At 43.3% G+C, this 19,389-nt stretch overlaps 1 protein-coding gene across 1 annotated transcript in view; it reads right to left on the bottom strand.

Annotated features, from left to right (window-relative positions):
• Window positions 1-4,610: 4,610 nt before the first annotated feature.
• Window positions 4,611-19,389, bottom strand: part of PTCHD1 (patched domain containing 1) — a 28,678-nt gene continuing 13,899 nt past the window's right edge. Inside the window, exon 3 of the mRNA XM_042867269.1 lies at window positions 4,611-6,269. Within this exon, the coding sequence (XP_042723203.1) occupies window positions 4,615-6,269 (1,655 nt within the window). The 3' untranslated portion in view covers window positions 4,611-4,614. The remainder of the gene's footprint in view (window positions 6,270-19,389) is intronic.

The following is a 19,389-nucleotide window of genomic DNA, read 5'->3' as shown; positions in this document are numbered from 1 at the left end:
GTGCAGGGCAGGGCTGTAACATGCACTCAGCGTCCATGCTCTGGTTCTGACCCAATGCATGTCCTCTTTTCTTCCTGTGCTCCCATCCTGCCTACAGCTCCTGTCCCTGCCTGGGTAATTGCAATAGCTTCATGTGCACAGCAAACCTAAAGCCAGCTCCTCCACCCTGCTCCCTTTTCCCAGATTTCCAAGAATACTCTATTTTCAAACCTAAGCAGCAGGAAAATAAACATCCATTTGCTTTTCAAAGTTCCCCCCTGCAAAGATCACATGCTAAAGAGCTCATTTCTGACTTTCTCCCTGTTTAAAAGAGAAATCACAATTTCTTTCTCCCTCTCCTGAATTTTCTCAGTTGTGCTGCTACTGTTTTGTTTCCTTGGTTAATAAAAATAAATGAGGTGTTGGCTGCGGTGGGATTTGGTGGCTTGCTGGAGGACAGCTAGCCCAGAGAAAAGCCTTTAAAAGTACACCTTTCAATTTACAGTACACATGTTACCTGAATGCAGTGCTGGCTCAGAAAGCTTCTGAGAGCAGATGCGAATCCTCACATGGCTCAATGCAACCTCAAGCCACTCTGGTGTTGTTTTCCCTCCGGGTTCATGCAGTTGTCCAAGATAAATGCGTTTGCTTGCCTTTGGAAAAGAAGTTCTTTTTCTTTGCTAGGCAGGTTTTTCTCAGCCTTCACAGCTCCAATTTTAATTTAAGTGGAACAATTTCACTTAAAGCTTTGGGCAGAAAATTCTGGCTTCATCACTTAATTTTTATGGTGAAATTATTCCAGCTATACCAACTTTTCTCTCTTCATTTTTTCTTCCAGTTAGGGAACTTGTAAATTGAAAATGGGCTTGTACTAAGCCAACATTAGAAAATATCTTACAAAAAAACTGGCGTGGTGTTAGTGGACGTATGCACTTCAGTTGGTTCTTTTTCCCCATGTTTACCCTGTAGTAAAAATATACTGTACACCATACCTTATTGTATGGAAATTTTAATGTTTGTAGAAGATAAACGCTCTCAGTGAGCCACAGTCCTATATATTCTCTTTTGCTGTAGTCAAAATTTTTGCTGTTAAATTTTAGTCAGTGCCTGGCAGTGTATAATAAATACTGTTACTCACTGAATATATACAAAAAGTGGGTCATCTCTACTGTAAACAAAACCACAGTGAAACCTGGGCTAGAAAGCCTCTTAAGAAGGTGACAAAAACTGCTTAAACCTAGGTAGTCTTCCAAACGGAGGCTCACCAGTGAGGGTAAAAGCTGATGCACAGTTTGCCATTTGGAGTGCTTTGGACTGAGAACAGAGCACAGTACCTGCACCTTTATCAATGGATGTGGCACATACCAATTGACTTTGGTGGAGACAATTGCTCCAGAGGAAAAAGCCTATGGGAAGGAAGGCAAAGTGGGTTCGCATAGTCTGAGACCTTGAGGGTTCATGTTGAGGTATTTGGACTACCTGTAGAGAAGGAACATTTGTTGTCTATTTGAAACATCAGGATTCAGACTGGAATCTCATAGACTTTGGCTAAGAACATCCTAAGCATTTCCGTGACTTCAGATCACCAAGCCTACAAGCGGGGAATGGAAGGTCAGCTTGAGGTGGAACATGATGAGACAGGTATGTAAGTTGGTTTTGTTTCTGTTTTGGGTTTCTAGGGGGCAGTGAGGCTTCAGAAACTGCCTCTCACCTGACATGGACTTCTCTGTGCAGAGAGAGGCATGGGTCCTCTTCCCCATCCCACTTGTGGACAGCCAGCATGAATAACTGGTGGGTAACATGGTGCTCGGAAGACCTGGTGGGGGAGGAATCTGCCTTTAAACAGATTTTTAGAATGGGTTGAGCAAATATCTCCCAGAAACACATTCAGTATCATTAGCTCTCCCTTGGGGCAAAGATGTGGTCTTCCTCTCACCCTGTGGATGCCCAAGCACGTACTGTGGCATTTTGCCATGGCACTGCCTCCATACACCTTCCCCAACAGATCTGAAGACAGAAAGGCAATTTTATCATGGGTTTTACCACTTTCCTTGAAGATCTCTGAAGGCCTTGCATGCTGAGATTTAATGATATCTGTGAAAGTACAAGGTTGTCATTGGACATCTCTTTAAAGACTCTCCTATCTATGCATTTCAATTAGATGTTAGAAGCTTATGGAAGCCATCCTTGCATCCTGTATTTGGAATTGATAGCATGAGGGGTAGCAGAGGTGTCAAATCAGTGTTTGCCATGTATTTCTCTCTACCGTGTACAAACCAACTCTTTCACACGTCTCCTGTTTCCAGGAGTCCCACAAGCCAGTAGATTGCTGCTGTCAGAAATGGTTTGCAATTCCTCTGTAGCTCTCAAATGAGTTAATGCCATCTGAATTTTAAAAGCCACTGCAGTTGCCTGTTGAACAGTCAGAACATAGGGAAATTGTAATTGAAATGACATAATGACTGCCACAGAAATTCTACAGTGGAAGTACATGGGAGGAATGATTTCTGGCTTAAAAACATAGCCCCACACCTGAGTCTAAGGAGGGGAAAAAGGCCTCTCCCTTCACCTCACATTCATTTGGCTGTCTCTGAATTGTCTGCCTGTCTGACTTCTGCCAAGGCTGATGTTGTTACTGCTTCTCAGCTGGTACTGCAGCAAATGGTGCTCGTTCAAGCAAAGAGCCTGTGCATTCCTGGACACACTTTCCTTCTCTTTTGGTCAGAGAAGACTTATGCAGGGAAAGGCAAATGCTGCCAGCTGCACTGCCAACTTGTTTTGCTACTCAGAACGCAACAGACTGCCTCAGGGGGGGCAAAATATCTCTCATCTGTGAGGGAGGAAGCTCTAGAAGTATCTGCTCGCTTGAAATTTAACATTCACAAGGTGGCCTTAATGCATTTTGCACGGGGCAGCTGGGGGTGGCTGGGACTTGACGCTATAGAGCTGTTTCACACAAAGCAGCACCCCCAGGCTGCGGCCAGAGCTGCGCTAAGTCTGTGCAATGCTGGTGCCCTGCAGCCAAGCACCAGGGCTCCTGCAGGACCCAATGACCTCCAGGCACTGGCAAGCACCACGCCAGCTGCTGAGAACTTGTGCAGCACTCTTGGGTCGGTACATTCATGAGATTGCCTGACGCACATGTCACCTTCCTGCAGACGGTTCTTTTGCAGGCCATTTATAGCTGGAGCACTCTCAGCAAAACCCAGAGAATTGGCTCATGTATCCCAACCCGGTAACAAACCACTGAGTAATAATCACGTAGTTCTGAGGGGTAGAGGGGCACAGGGTGGGACGAAATGCTTTGTTATCTGTATTACTCCATATCAGAGACACTGATGGAATTATTTGGAACTCACAGCTCCAACAAGAATCAGTAATGTAATCTTTGTAAGGTACTTTTTTTTTTTCTTTTTTCCCTCGGATGCGATGTTTCCAATAGGCCGCTTTGATATGGGCTCTTTGGGCACGTTGTTCAACTTCAGTTTGTTATGTACAACTCTGAGGGTCTGCTGCGTCTTGGAAGAGCCCATAGCTGTCAGGTCTATTGCTTTACTGGCACTCCAGGAAGATGGAGGGATTAAATCACGCATTCCATAAAACTACCTACTAATCCTTTTAGTGTGCATTACTAGTGAATGGCCTGAAATAGGCTCTCACCAAAAGAGCCCTAACATTCACTTTCTCGGCAACGTTTTAGTACATGAGGTTTGCATCATGGATTTGGGCACTGAAATATCCAGTACACCGTCTTCTGTCTGCTGCTAGATCCGCTCACATGTATTAGTAGAGTGCTAACAAGGTTACAGTTGGTAAAGCAGGTTATGTGTTTAGCTAGTAGCGAGACATTTATAAAATAGAATTATATGGTTTCTACAGTGACAGAGTCACTGGGATTTTCTGTTCTTTTTTTTTTTTTCTTCTTTTTTTGTTTTTATAAGAAAAAGAAACAGCTATAAAACCATGATTAAAAATGTTACGCAGGATGATTTACATTTTAAAATAAGGATATTTTTAGAAGAAAAAAAAAGTGATTTATAGCATAAAAGTGTTTGGAAAGTGTTTGGTTGCTGTGTACTGCCTTCTTTCTCAGTACAGTTTGCTATCTGTTATACAGTCTTGCATAAATGTTTAGATTAGGGGAGAAAAGAAAAATTAAACATGATGGCTAAGACCTATAAGAGTGGACTCACTGACTTGAGTTATTGCTTTGCAGAAAGTTTGTAAAGCCTTTACATCCAGCGAATACTTAGTGCTACTTCATCCTTGACAGCTGACCTTTCAATCTGATGGGGTTTAGCAACAATAATTGCAGTATCTGCAGCACAAGCAATGCATAAGGCTGCTTAGGAACCCAACCTCTCTCATTAGATTTTACTTCAAGCGTCTGAAATTCATCCCCTCTTTGCACAGGTGTGCAAATTCTCTCGTAATACCTGTTATTGGAGCTGATCAAGGTGCAATCCCCTGGCTCTTTTATTTTCTTTTTAAATTTCTCATTTTGAATATTCCTGGATTTAGCTTAGAGGGGGGAGGAGAAACCTCCAAACCCCTTTCTCTCTCCAGATACTGAGTCAGTACTGGTTTATTTTTTTCTCAGTAAGACCTACTGTAAAAAAGCAACAAACAAACAAGTTAGACTGTTGTAATTTGGTCAACCACTCGAGTGCTATCCATATCCACCATTTCAACACACTCTATTTCCTCACGGTTTTCAGGATTCTTCTTCTCTTTCCTCTTCTTCTTGGACGGTGGCAAAAAAGTCAATATCACAGGTAAAATGGCAAAGCAGTGAAAGAAGGTGACTAATGCTATTAAAAACAAGCACCTGAACAGTGTACGGGTCAGATTTGAAGGCACAGCTGCAAGAGGAATCAGACCAACAATATAGCAGAGGTAGCTCTGCAAAATAGCTACCCCATGCACTTCCAGGGCATTTTTCACCCATTTAGTTCTTGTGAACTCTTTGCCCAGGACAAAGGTTGATAACAGTGGAGCACAGTTGTCAATTGTATAATTAATTCCGTAAATCAAGCACAACACAGAAATACAATCTAGTTCCACTTTCCACAAGGTCATAAAACCTATAACTCCAAACTCAACCGAGGCAACAGTTAGAGTGAGCCATACATTGATCAGAGAGTCTGCCACCAGGAATGCAGAGAAGAAGAGCAGAAATAAAGCACTAATGCAGGAGTTTTGTAAGGGGGCTCCCACTGAAGAGGCGTAACGATCCATGTACACAAATGATGGATTGAAAACGATGAATTTCACCTTGGAGGTGAGAGAGAGCTTCCTCAGGGTTTCCAGGAGGTCATAAAGTTCTTCCCTCTTGGATTCCATTGTCTTGGCCACCAGGAACATTCTGGAGGCCACGACATCAACTTCGTTGTTGTATTTCTTGGAAAAGATGATATCCTCTGAAAAATGGGCAAACTGAGGGGCTTTCAAGAAGGAGTTCCTCAACATATCGGTGAAATTTTTCTTGGGCAATCCAGTAGATATGTTGAGTTTCCTAAGGTAATTTAAGTAGCTCTCAAACCAAGATATCCTCACAAAGCCCTTGGTATACTCCAGCACGTCCTCCTGGACACTGGTGTTCCAGTATTCTATCGACTCGTAGATGTAGAACCCAATCACCGGGCTATAGTTACTGAAATACTTCTGCTGGGCAGCCGTATACTCAATGGTCCGTGTAGCGGTCGCTACGATGTTGCTCAGGTCTGACCCTTCACTGACCTGCAGGTAGCCCATTAAGGCAAAGGAAATATAAACAAGGTAAAAGAGAACTACAAAAGGCTTGACGTAAGTGTTTGTTATCCAGTCACAATAATAGCGTTTAAGGAACCACACCAAAAGATGACTCTCGTAAGTGTTCGTTTCCTCTGAATCCGTTGTGTCCTCACTGAATCTGGCTGTCAGAAGAAACCTATACCATGCAGGCTTCTCTTGCAATACCTCTGGCTTTGGTACCTTTCTACAGAAGATACTATGCTGGTAGTTGTTTTCTATGTAGCCAGTAAACACCAGGCTGGAACCATAAAAGGAGAGTACATAGAGGTAGTTGAAGAAAATTGCAATACAGGAATTGCAGCAGAAAATCCTGGCTGCTTCAATGTTAGTGAAGGGACTGGCACCTATTCCAAAAGTGACCAGGTACATGGCAGTGGTGAGGGAAAACGAGAGCATGGAGTCTGCAAATACGGCTGCAGTCCTCTCTTTAACATGTTGGTCTTCTCTAGTTTTTCTCCAGGAGGACAACATTTCAAAAGTCCCATATAACCCATGACCTAAAATAGAGAACAAAGCAAGTATTTAAAGTAGTATTTAAAGTGCTCAAATAACCATGTGGAAAAAGGTAACATGGACATACTAAAAGGCTCCAAGGAGATACATCTGGATGTTAACAATTCTTGAGGTAAGCATCCTGCAGAAGAGAGAAAATATTATGGAGCTCTAAGCCACTGAAGCGTGTTTGCTACCTGACTAGCAAACCTTACTGCCAGAGCTGGAGGAGAGTTCTGCTTCACTGATGCAGGGTTGATGGGTTAAAGAAAAAAGTATTTTCTCTGGCTGGCTGTTCCGTTTCAATATTTTGGAGTGCCTGTGATGGAAGATGCTTTGAAATTAGTTTTTCTTGGTGATGGAATCTGACCTGTGGTGGAAACAAAGAAATATGACCTTGAAGTGCCAATGCTGGAAGCAGAGCATTAGTTGGCTGCTTTGTAGAATGACTGCAAAAAATGAAACCTTTATATAAGCTGAATTCTGTCAAGTAAATCAGTCACTGACTTCTCCGCTTCCTATACAGATTTTCCATCAGGAAAAAGAAATCCTAGAAATGGAACAAAGAAAGAAAAGCACAAATAACTTTTAGAGAGGAAGAAATGCAGAATTGACATGAAACTGCTTAAGACATTATTTTTCTTACTTCAGCATGTCTAAGGATTTGTGAAACCAAATGCAGCTCTTTTTCCCTTGACAATTCCTATATTTTGTAATTAATTAATTAACTCTTAAAATGGACATTGTGTTCACGAAAAGAAATAACAACCAGCAGAACTAAAATCCTGTGGGTAACTTCGAAGTGCAGACAAACTGAGAAAATTGGATGGTTTTATTTTAATCTCCTGTTGGCCATCCTTCTCTTCTGGTTCCTATTTTATGACTGATAAAAAAGATGCAGTCTAGGGCTACTGACCTCTGCTCACTCATAGTAGACCTGAGTTAGGAGTGCAGTCATCAAGCAGGAATCAGATGTGAGTAGATGAGATGAAAGTTGGTTTTACATAGAGGTGAAAGAAAAAAATACAGCCTTAACAAAAGTGTAAGATTTTAATATACTCATGTTATAATAGATGCTTTCCATTGAATCCTACCCTATTCACTGTCTTTTCTCTTCCTCCTTGGTTTTTTTTTTTTTTTTTTTTTTTTTTTTTTTTCCCTGTCCTTTCTTTACCTTTCCAGTTTGCTCTTGTTTTATCTCAGAAATTCTCACAAGCCAGTACCCAGCGCTTTGCTCTTACCCATTTTCTGGTAGCATTAGATGAAATGATCAGAGCAGAATTAGTCACCGACGACAGTGAAGTGCAGTCACCGGACTGCTCAAGTTGGTGCTCCAGTCCAGCAGGTCAGGGCAATTCACAGATCTCCATTAGAACTTCAGGCTGTCTGCAGGCTACCAAAATTGTTCTGTCGGCCATGTTCTCTTCACATGTAGATGGTTATCACTTTTGACACAGAGGCTACAAATATCAGTCAAGAAACCCTAAACAAATGGGATATCCTCAGGAACCAGGACTTACTGTGTTTACACTTAACTGGGTTAAATATTTAAGTCACTTTACAAATTAACCCTTTTGTGGTCAGTACCTTTAAAAACAAGGTAATAGGACATCTGGTTTACTTCCTTATCACTATCACCTGGTATGAGAATAAACAAGTCCACACTCTCGTATCTAGCAGATACCATGCCTACACTGTTGTCTGGAATCATGGCATGGAACATGACTGTCCAATTTGTAGCAATATTGCAGTCCTGGTCTTGATACAGCATTTGGCCTTCATCTTAATTGCCCTAGGCAATGTTTTACAGCTGCTTTCAGATGCCAGGTCAAGACTGTCAATTTGATAACTAACACCGTGCCCTCTCTTAAAACTAATGGGGAATACTGGAACTCCCCAGATGTAAAATAAAGCAAAAAGCACAATCAGTGACTGGCACCCTGCTGTTAACTATGCGTCAAATAGTTATGTTCTAGGCTCAGTAGGGAAAGCTATTAAGCTTGCTTCCAGTGTGTTCTTTGTAAAGACAGACTGACCTTTATTTAAACGTAACTGATCACTTGCCAAAGCAGGGAGTGAGAAGTTTAATCCATTTATGGCTCCCATAAGTCCTGCAGACAGGCTTCTCTGAAAATTTCACATGGCATCGTATGCATTAGCTTCTAGTGAGCAAAACAGTATAAAATGAGGTCATTGAATATTACAAATTACTTCCATCATGAGCTTTAGTTATAGCACGTTTTTGCAAAACAACATTTCAGCATTAATAGGCTCCTGACTAAAAATATTCAGATAGCTGCATTAATTCGGACAGCCTTTGACTTTGCAATGAAAAAAATATTAGAGCTAATTAGATATGAAGCAGGATTTTTTATCTGTCATAAGATTTTGCATAATGTCTGATAAGACTAACTCCTGATACCCTGTATTTTCTTTAAAGAGGAAACATAAAAACACTTTCGGGACATCACTCTACACAGTCCTTGAGACTATCCTAAAATGGCAATTGATTTGGAGGACGGTTCAAGCAAATGCATGAAGAGGCATCCCCTTGTGTGCTTCGCAAAGCCAATGGAAAAATAGCTAGATACCATTCTATTTTAGGCTCGGCCCCTCACTACTCAATCTGTATGCTGGGAACTGTCATTTTCCTTCAGTGGTACGCTCTCGGACTCCTGTGCCCATTTGTACAACAGCTACAGAATTCTGATTTACCTCTCGGAAGGCCTGCCTGGATGGCCAGCAGACTTGCATACTGGCCCGACCCCATAAAGATAAATCTGAACTCATACACAAATTAGGATGGCTGACCAAGGATTTAGCTATAATGAGATGTACCTAACTTAATGTACTCATCTAACTACTGACTACAGGCAAAACTTGGAGTGATTATCTACAGCACTGTCTGATGCTTGTACGGGTCTCAATAACAGAGATTAGGGCTGATAATTGGTTAGCGGAGGCATTTTGTGAGAATTTCTTTCACTCTCCTCTAATTTTTGTTTCCATTTTTTGCATCCCTAACTGATTTTATTCTCTTGCTAGTGCTATGTCTAACCTATATAATATTAATGAGAACAAGGCAATTTTTCCATTGCAAATAAATTACGTAATTACTTTAACCGATTTTCCCTTTTTACTAGAGACTTAGCCACAAATCTGTAATGATTTGCAGCAATTTGTTCATTATTCACCGTCACTCAGTAAATAACAAATATGAACTCAAACAGCTAATGGGCTATTGGAGATCTTTTGCTGTTGACATTTGCTATTATGATTCACTGGTCGTGCCCTACAGTCAGGCTGTACAACTATGTGCTGAGAACACGGAGTACAAGGAAGGACTAGATTGTTTTATGGAAAAGAGATTCTGAATGGGCAAATGAAAATGTTATAGGGATATGAGAAAGGTATTGGAAGAAATAGGGACCAAAACCTTTTTGTGCATGCTGTCCTTTTCTACTACTTTTCATTGTAGCAGATACTGCTACCACATGTCTTGGACAACTGAGGACAGGAATTGTGACTTTTGTAGACAAAAAAACCCACACAGCATAGCCACAATTATGTATTATTTTGAAGGACCTTAAATTTAGCATGGGCTATTTTTAATTTTAGAAAATAATAACAATATCAGTCATCAAACAAGTGATTCCTAGTTTCAATACAGTGCTTTTATGAGTAGCCTGAAAATGCTATAAAAAGTTTCATTAGCCTCCTTCAGGATCAACTACACATGCTTTGCAAAATCCGTTAGAGTGCGCACAAGAGAAAAAAAATCTTGTGGGGAGTTGTGAAAGCGAAGGCAACATTTTCTATTACTTACTATTATTGTTACTTATATAATTTTAAACAGTACTTTATGTATAGGCACTGTGACCATTCCTTTTAGCACCATTTTAAAATATTGGAAAAGAAGTGCTGCCTTTCTTCCTCCAAGTGGCTGCTCAAGCAAGAGACATCTGGCAGCTGAGGCTTCAGGCTGGCATTAAAAGCAAATGAGGTTGGTTACTTATCACAGTAAGAGGAAGTCTGAGTATTCAAACAGACTCTTCCAGTGAGAGAAAGCATGGGGAATGACTTAGAGTGAAGTTTTGGTTCCTTGCAGTTTTACCCATCTATGAAGTCACAGAATAACAGCACAATGCGGGTCTTGTTCTTGATCTTTGCAAGGTTGTGTGCCTGTGTGTGTGTTTGATACTTGAGCAAAAACACTCGGAATAAAATCTCCCTTAAGGCCCTGAAATTGCATTCTTGGCACTTCCTTTGGAAGGCAGCATTTTATGACAAATTAATTTCATTCATCCCACTTTAGGGCAGCTGTATACGAAGCTTAATGCCCTCTGATCTCTGCCTCAGCCATGGTGAATGTCACACTAACATGGACGATGCCCACTGACCACTAGCATTCCAGCTCACAAAGCTCCAGTACCAGCACAGAGAGCTCCCAAGGCAGTAGGCTGCTCTGGCAGCAGAACTGGAGAGAGAGGTCCTTCTCATCCTTTGTTACACTCCTTCTCTCCTACCTGAGCCTGCTGCTTGCCTGTTGCTCCCAAGGCTCCTGCTCCTAGGGCTGCTTCTGCACCAGACTAACAGGATGACTGGGATTAGAAACATTCACAAGATTTTTTGAGAGTTACTTTTTAATCCAAGCTGTTTTCCTGACACCAGTGGCATGAACGATGGGCTGAAAATGGGAATGAGTCATGGCAGGATGCATACATGTGTCCTGTGAACTGCACCAGCAAAGCCTGACATGGAAGCATGGATGTCGCTAGGCTTAAGCTGGGATTTTGATTTAAGGCTTTTGCCTGTATTGTAATGACTGTATCCTTGCAACACTATCGGTTCAGCTATAGCAATGCAGTCTCACTTAGGTTAATGCAAGTCAGAAATCATCCCAGCGAAGAGAACACTTGCCTGCAAGAGGCATTTAGCGTGCAGTGAGGAAGTGTACAAATTTACAGAGCACTGGCTATCTTGCACCAGTGTTCTTTGTGGAAATCTGGAAGAGCAACTTAATTCACATTCAAAGTGGAGTGAAATATCATCCATGGAGACAAACACTGGGTGAATTAACATAGAATAGCTAGGATGCTATAAATTCACATCCCATCTTGCTGCCAGAGCAGGCAAGCTCTCAGGAACTGCACTTGTGCAAAATTAGTGTGTGGGAGATCAGCATCATGTTGCAGGAATTGCCCTTTCCAAAACGATATCTGTAATAACATATGATATAATGAAGGTGCAATGAATTTTCCTAGCTGACAGTATTAAAAATAACAATGTACATCGCTCAGCTACGTGATTGCTTTCCACAGTAATGTCAACAAAGAGGCTGAGACAATTTCCCTGTGCTGACTTACTTTTTCCAGATAGATCAGTGAGCTCACCAGCACCCATCTTATGAAAAGCCAAGTGAAATAATCCTAATCCTGACTCCCTTTGCCACAGGAGTTGTAACTGACCTGAGGACACAGGTGACCTGCTCCAGGTGGCCTCTCCCAGCAGGCACAACGTTAATGCAGAACACACCGCAGGTTCACAGTGCAGCTGAACAAGCAGACAGAGCAAGAGAATTTGCATCCAGCTGAAGCAAACATCCAACTTCAGACCCTTATTTACACTAAAATAACAACACAATAGAGCAAATCCAGATCCTTCTGCACAAAAACAGAATTAGGACCAATTCTAATTTTAATTTTAATTCTAATTCTAATTCTAATTCTAATTCTTAAACAACAGGTTTCCCCAGGTTTATCACAATTTAGTGGTGTGAATTGACCTGAACAGCTAAGTCACCATCAATACATTCTTGCAATACAAGGATCATTCTAGATGAAATTGGTGGCCCATACACTGTGTGTAAAACCGCAGCTTTGTGGTGTGGATGGCAGACATGCACAGTCGGACATCCCAAAGTGTGCAGACTTTCCTGTCCCAAGCAGTTCTGCTGAGAAAAAAGCATCACAGACCCACAGAATATCCTGAGTTGGAAGGGACCCACAAGGATCATGGAGTCCAACCCCTGGCTCCACGCAGCACCACCCAAAATCAAAGCCAATGTCTGAGAGCGTCGTCCAGACATTCCTTAAACTCCGTGCCCACTGCCCTGTGCATCCCGTTCCCCGCCCTCCGCCCTGTGGTGCAGCCCCTTTCCCTGACCCCCAGCTGCCCTCCCCTGACGCAGCTCCACGCCGTTCCCTGTCGCTGTCACACAGAGCAGAGCTCAGCGCTGCCCCTCCGCTCCCTGTGAGGAGCTGAAGCTGCCGTCAGGCCTCCCCTCAGCTCCTCTGCTGTGTGCTGAGCAAACAGAGGGACCTCAGCTGCTTGTAATACGCCTTGTCCTCAGGATGCTTCATCTTTACAGCCCTCCTTTGGATGCCCTGCAAGCCTAACTTGCTTGTTCTAAGATGGTTTGGGTGTTTCTGGCAATCCATTTCAGTGAAGAGTAACACCTACAGGTCACTGACTGTAGGCAGCTGATCGTCTTGAATGTGTTCTCCTGCCAAAACCGAGTGAAGTGCCAAGAACACATAGCCTGACTTTTCTTCACACCTCCAACCTCAGGCTTAAGGGGCAAGTAAACGTACCTGCAGGTTTAGTAAGGAAATGCATAGAAGAAAAACAAGATAGGTGGTATTGGTATAGGTATATGCTGTACAGATCACAGTGCCTTCCTTAACCTGCGTTGTATCTGGATAACAGCTATGGCAGCATATCTCAGCAGCATATAGCGCTGCTGGGTAGGTTCAGTGTTTGCAGTTACTGTCTGAAAGACTAGTACATTTTACATGTATATTAATAAGGTACACTATGCCTGCAGATGTTTACTGAACTTTATTGGGATCCTCCCCCAAAAAGAAGCATACTTCCTGAGATTATATATGTCAGTCTGTATATATGTCTGTCAGGCACAACAGCAGCAGATCAGGCTCTGGGGCTGCTTTACATCTGCATACAGCCATATCTTCTCCATTGCTGGGGCCAATCTCCCCAGACTCCCTCAGATCCATCCCAGCCAGAAAGTCCTGGTTAAGCCCATGGTCCTTAGCTTGCTGCTGGAACCACAAATACAAGCACCTCCTATTCACACCAGACAAAAACCTGCCTCAGTCTCCTGAAAGATCATCACTGTGCTTTGTGCTGTATTTACTTGGCAGGAAACTAAGAGAAATGTTTAATACTAAGCTGGAAGTATCTGCTGTGTTTCACAGCTGTGGGTGGCTGTGCCCACAGGAGCTCAGCAATGCAGAGCAAGCGTCCCTGCACACCACGCAGCACAAGCTGCTGCACGCAGAGAAGAAATCATCAGCTGGTGCTCCGTGCTTTATGCTAGGAGACCACAGCGTTATTTTTAGGTTTAGATCTTGCAGAAAGACTCTCTGGGCTGTTCAGCTTGCGCTCGGATTGCTCAGTGCGTAGGCAGGAAAGCAGTGTGTTTCTTGCAGTCCAGCACAAGGTTTCTGTCTTGTTCAGGACTTGCGCAGAGCCTCCAAGCACAGTGCAAAAGGGGCTCGCTTGCTCCTAACACCCACACAGATCCGCTGCCCGGCATCGTTCTGATCTCAGCTTTCTGAATGTCTGATTTAATATCCCATCTATCTTCTCTCTGTTTCTAAAGATAATTTTTGAGAATGCAGCATAGGATCAGCACTCTCTGTGCTTTTGTCTGCTTTGGTCAGGGCTCACTCTTTCTGAATCACTCTGAGTACACATTTGCACAAAGGATGTGCTGATGGAAAGGAGCACCTTCACGCTTTCTGTCTTGCTGTAAATACTCAGGACCAGTGATACTGGGGTACAGGATACACCATCTTCCCTCACAGCAAACAATCAGTAACGGTCAGATGTCTCAGAAGCCAATACAAAGCACAAGCTAATTTTAAGAGCATGATCTACATGATACCATTGAAACTAAAGTCATTCTAGACAGAAGTCCTTAGCTCTGAAGTCATGCACACACGCAAGACAGATGCAGTTATTCCCATATTTTTTCTGTCTGTTGGGAGAAGAGAAGCAAAGAGCAGAAGTATTTTAAATAGCTAGAACTAAACAATGCCTCAGTACTCATAGTCCTCATGTTACTGTGACCACTAATTAGCAATGACAGTAACATCATTTGTCACTTTTAACTTTTGGTGGATATGAAAGCTACACATTATAAAAAGCCATCTTCTCACTTAATAGTGCATTTTCAAAATATTTTTTTAAATCAAACCAAATTATATTCAAATCTCTCAAACCAAACCAGTTATTACATAGGTTGCTCCAAAAGTAATGCCTCCTACTTATTTACATGGAAGCTACAACAGCAACAAAGAGCACAGTAACATTACTTGACAGAGCAAATTCTCAGCTACAAAAGACTATTTTTCAACAGTGTTGTGAGCTCTGCATTTTCACCAGCAATGAACAAAAGCCTGCATGCTGCTCTTTGAAAAATCTGCACCAGTGGATGTGATTCACTGTCACTGTCACTGCTTTTGAAATGCACCATCCATCCCCCACTGTGCTCACATTCACTGTTAAGTCTCCAGAAACATTCAGTAAGTGTTAATGAATGTCAGTGGGTGCCATTTTTTTCTCTGTGGAGGAATTCAATTGTTGCATGGAACGAAACGTAATAGAATATTGCTGGTATGGTTTGACCTCTACTGTCATACCACCACCACCTGCTTCTGACATCATGGGCTAACACCATAAAGTAGGAGGCATTATTTTCAGAGCAGCCCTTATATAACAATATATGGGTAATCCAGCAACTATGTGGTTAATCTTGAATTGTGCCATTTATTTCAATGCAAGTTAAAAAGACTGATTTAGCATTTGGGAAAATGCTGTGTTTTGCTTGGATCATTATTTTTGAAGGAGTGTAATATTTGAATTTTTGTTGTTACAGTGGTAGCAGGAATGTCAGATAAGCACATTTTAAAAACAAGAATACATTTGAGAGGAAATTCGAGTGGCTTTTTTTATTTTGAGAAAGATAAGCAAAGCAAGTTATGGTTCAAAATCTACTTTTAGATATACAGGGAATATTTCATTCCCCTGAAGAATGGGTAAAGGCTTGTTTTGGTGCTTAAATAGCAGACTGTCAAGTCTGTTTAAACGTGTGACTTACTTTCCTCTGTTTTTGGAAAAGGCCTGGCAAAAGTTGAAAGTCATATTTCACTCAGTGTGATGGAAGGAGTTGAGCATTGATGAAATCTGATTTTAGCTGTTGGAATATTTACATCCGTGTGGCATGATCGTCTACCCCCTATCTGAACCTTCTGCAGAGCTGACCTGATGGAACTGAAGCAGAGCCAGAAGTGCTCGGTCTGGCTGGGAGGAACACATGGGGAGTAGAGTGGCCACTTGGGATGGGGAAGTCTTGCACCAGGGTGGCAAAGAAATGACAGGTGTGGCCAACAAGCTTCACTGAGATGCATGAAACTCAAGCCTTGCTGGCCAAGGGGATTGTCAGATGTAGAGTTAAGTATCACCAGGCTTGTCTTGCATCTGACATGCTTAGAGAACTGCAAATGGATTTTCCCCCTGAAGTAAGCTTTCAACAGATTTTATGCACGTTGTATAAAAAAGCCAATAACTTAAAGGCAAATGAAAGCTACCTGCAATCATCTGTGAAAGGTTAACGCTCACCATGCAGCAGAATAGCCAAGTGACACAACGTGCCTGACAGTTACTGATGGCAGAGCAAGGCACAGTGAGCGTATCTGGGGCAAAATCAGCTTTTACATCTCTTTTAAATTTTTAAGCCCACAAGCCAGAATATCATTTGCTTCTAGGAGATTTTTCCTTGTGGAACACGGTACAATGGAATATGGATTAGTTTACCACACTTCAAGCTGCCTTTTCTGGTGAGAAAGCTGAAACCAAAACAACTCACGCATACTTATTCCAATTTAATTTAACATAATCCATCTCCACCAGTGTCCTCCTTCAGAACACAGAGGTCTCACCACCTGAAAACCACAGCCCCCTGCCATATGTGCCTGTCAGCCATCTCCTGTTTGGAGAATGCCATTTACAAGAGGCACTAAATGAGATAGAGACCTAAAATGAAAAGTTGCATCAACTCCTAATGACCTTTCCCAGGTCTCCGTGGAGCATCTCAGTCTAGTATGCAAAGTATCAAAAAATCATGGAAGGGCTTGGGTTGGAAGGAACCTCCAAGCCCACCCAACCCCAACCCCTGCCGTGGTCAGGGCTGCCCCCCACCAGCTCAGGCTGCCCAGGGCTCCATCCAACCTGGCCTTGAGCGCCTCCAGGGACGGAACACCACAGCTCCTCTTCTCCATAAAGCACTGTATTTCCTGAGTCACTGATATGCTTTTGAAGCCAAGGAGCCCATGCACATGTGAAGGCTTCACCGGTATCTGTGGTGGTGAAAAGGGAACATGGGTGCATGCTGGCTGTGCTGCTATCACACTTGACTGGCTTCACATGCAGTTTTTGCACTGCTCAAGAGAAGGGTTGTCATGACAGTGTCTAAAACACTGTTACTGTGTGTATTTTAAACCTCCTTTCCATGCCTCTGTGGCTCGTTGGTATTCAGGTTCCTCAATGGATTTAGGGCAACAGATCTGTCAGGAGGAGAACTGGATTGAGAGAGCCCAGCAGGGGAAGGAGGTGGTTCTTCTACCTGCCTGTGGGTTCAGAGCCATAGTTTGGGTGAGAAGACTGTAGTAGCCAAAGGGAGAAGGGCTGCACCAGGGGCCTTCCCCTCCAGGAGATGGCTGGGGGACTGCAGAAGATGCTTGGCTGCTCAGAGAAACGAGGAACAAAAAAAAACTGATTAGGAACATAACTGAGCAGAGCAGGATTGAATTGGGAAGGCTGAGCAGATGGAGTGACAAAAAAAAACCCACGACAGTGTGCTTCCAGGGTGTCCCTGGAGCCTTTGGCACTGCAAAATATGCAAGGGAACAGTGGAAATCACTGGGAAAACTGAAGCAGCAGCAATCTTACTGCAGGGTATTGTGGGAAACTATTTGGGAGCTAAGGATGCTACTGAGGAACACTGAGAAAAGGGCTGGAGCAGTGGATACAGCTATGGCCAAGGAGAAAAGGACAAAGAAAGATGGGGAAGAACAAAATACCCTGAGAGCAGTGCTGGGATAAGGGAAGAGAGTGCTGCACCCGGAATGAGAAGATGGGTGAGATCTGCTTTGGGGGCTGCCCCAAAATGCAACTGAGATGAGGGAGAGGAGAATGGGATGAGGGACATAGGGTGATGTCCAGATGAGAAGAGCGGATTTCCCCCAGCAGGCAGGGTTGGAGGGTCAGGTTGGCAAGAGAAGTGAGAGAGCTCAGTGCAGGGAATAAAGACAAGAGAGGCTCAGTACACTTCACATTTTTATTAGCTGACAGCAGAGAAAACGGTGGAAAAATGTTATACAAAGTCAAACATTTGCGTGTCTGTTACCTTTACGTGTGGACTGAAGGGTACCTCAGGAGATGTTTCTTTCTCTTTGTAAATCTTTATATGTAACCAAAGTTGACACTTTGGTTTTATTGAATATAGCAAACACATGGGTGCTTGATAGGGGAGATAATGAATGCTTTTAGGGCTTACAAATCTGGCATATGTCACAGCTCCCTAGTGAGGCTGGTACCTTGCAAACTGATCAGGACCCTGAGCCCATCTGGCCCAGCTCTGCAGCACTTGCATTCCCCAGGGGCTGCGCACTGGCTGCTCCAGTCCTTTTCTCCCTTTGACCTTTGCTGTCCAGCCTCCAGCATCTCCACGGCCCCAGTGCAGAGCCCTCAGCAAACAGTCCTGCCCCTGTGCTCCCTCCAACCCAGTATCCAGAAGCAGTAACCACACTGCAGGAGCTGCCGTGGGTGCCATGACACAGGAGCTCGGAGTGAGGGATACAGTAAGAGAGTCCCTCCCTGTTATGTTAGCTTTGGCACCAGGCTTGTTCCCCTTCAGTTTACAGAAAGCTTCAAACTCAAGCTGCTCTCCTAACTGCTAGCTGTGTTTCCCGTGCCAGTTCCACCTCAGACCCGAGGCTAAATATAAGCGTGTGGAGCCAGCCCTGTGTCTCTCCCCTATTTGGCAGTGCCTGGCACCACCAACCACTCTACAGAACTGAGCCCTGCCACCCAGCTGGTGGCTGGGAAAAGCTGTGTCCCTCCCCTGTGGGTATCCCCTTAAGGACAGAGAGCAGCGTGCAGTTTGCTTCTGAGCCCCCATGTCTAGTGTTGTGCTGCACCTGCAGGAGGTAAGACACTCAGGCCAGAATCTCACTCAGCCAGCCCTGCTGCTTGTTCAGTGCCTTGTTTTGTGGCTTTTTTTTTTTTTTTTTTTTTTTGAGGAAACTGGTATTTTTATAGGATTGGCAGTTATTAAACAATATTTAATGCATAAAGGAAAACTTGCAATGAATACATTAGCATCTGTGCCAGACCAAACATCTGTAGATTTCAGTGGAACGAGCAGCAGGAAATCAGAATTTTGTTTCTGCTTTTCAGCTGGCACAACAACTTGACTATTTTCAATTCGTCTGAATTAGGAAGAATTTGTTCTTTTTGTATATAATTCTTAGGGTCAAAAGTGGACAGACTTACTGCAGCCAAGTATTCCATCTGAACCAGGCATGTGAGTACCTCTGCCTTTACACGACTCTGCTAAGTGCAGGTGGCAGCAGCTCCATGGAATCGGCAAGGCATACACTAACTCTAAATACACCCAGATGAATGGTGGGAGCCTGCCAAGCTGATGAGAAGATCCCCGCCAGACCTGCTGAGCCTTCACTGGAGAAGAGGGAGGCTGCAGGCAGCATGCAGCCTGCTGGCCTCCTTGCAGGAGAAATCCAGTACAGGCACTGGCCCTAGGTACAGGCAGACATTGGTGCTTGCGTTACCACAACTCAATGAGTTACCTTTCATCAGCTGAGCTACTGTAATCTGCCTTAATTAAAGAGGAAAATAAATTAGGAGACAGTACACTGAAGGTGATTAAATCCAAAGCACAGGAGGTTTAAAGTAGTATGTTGTATTTAACAGGTGGGGAAAGCAAAAGATGTTTCTGCCTGCTCACACTGTCAGAGCTTGGGAGTGCAGCTTGCTCAGCTGTGCTAATTTCAGTACTTGTAATTGTCCCAGTGGTGCTGA

This window comes from Lagopus leucura, unplaced genomic scaffold (assembly GCF_019238085.1).
Source record: "Lagopus leucura isolate 7727_CA_CO unplaced genomic scaffold, USGS_WTPT01 Super-Scaffold_100001, whole genome shotgun sequence".
Classification (NCBI taxonomy): domain Eukaryota; kingdom Metazoa; phylum Chordata; class Aves; order Galliformes; family Phasianidae; genus Lagopus; species Lagopus leucura.
The sequence above is the reverse complement of the archived record's forward strand: the minus strand, read 5'-3'. Positions and strand labels throughout refer to the sequence as shown.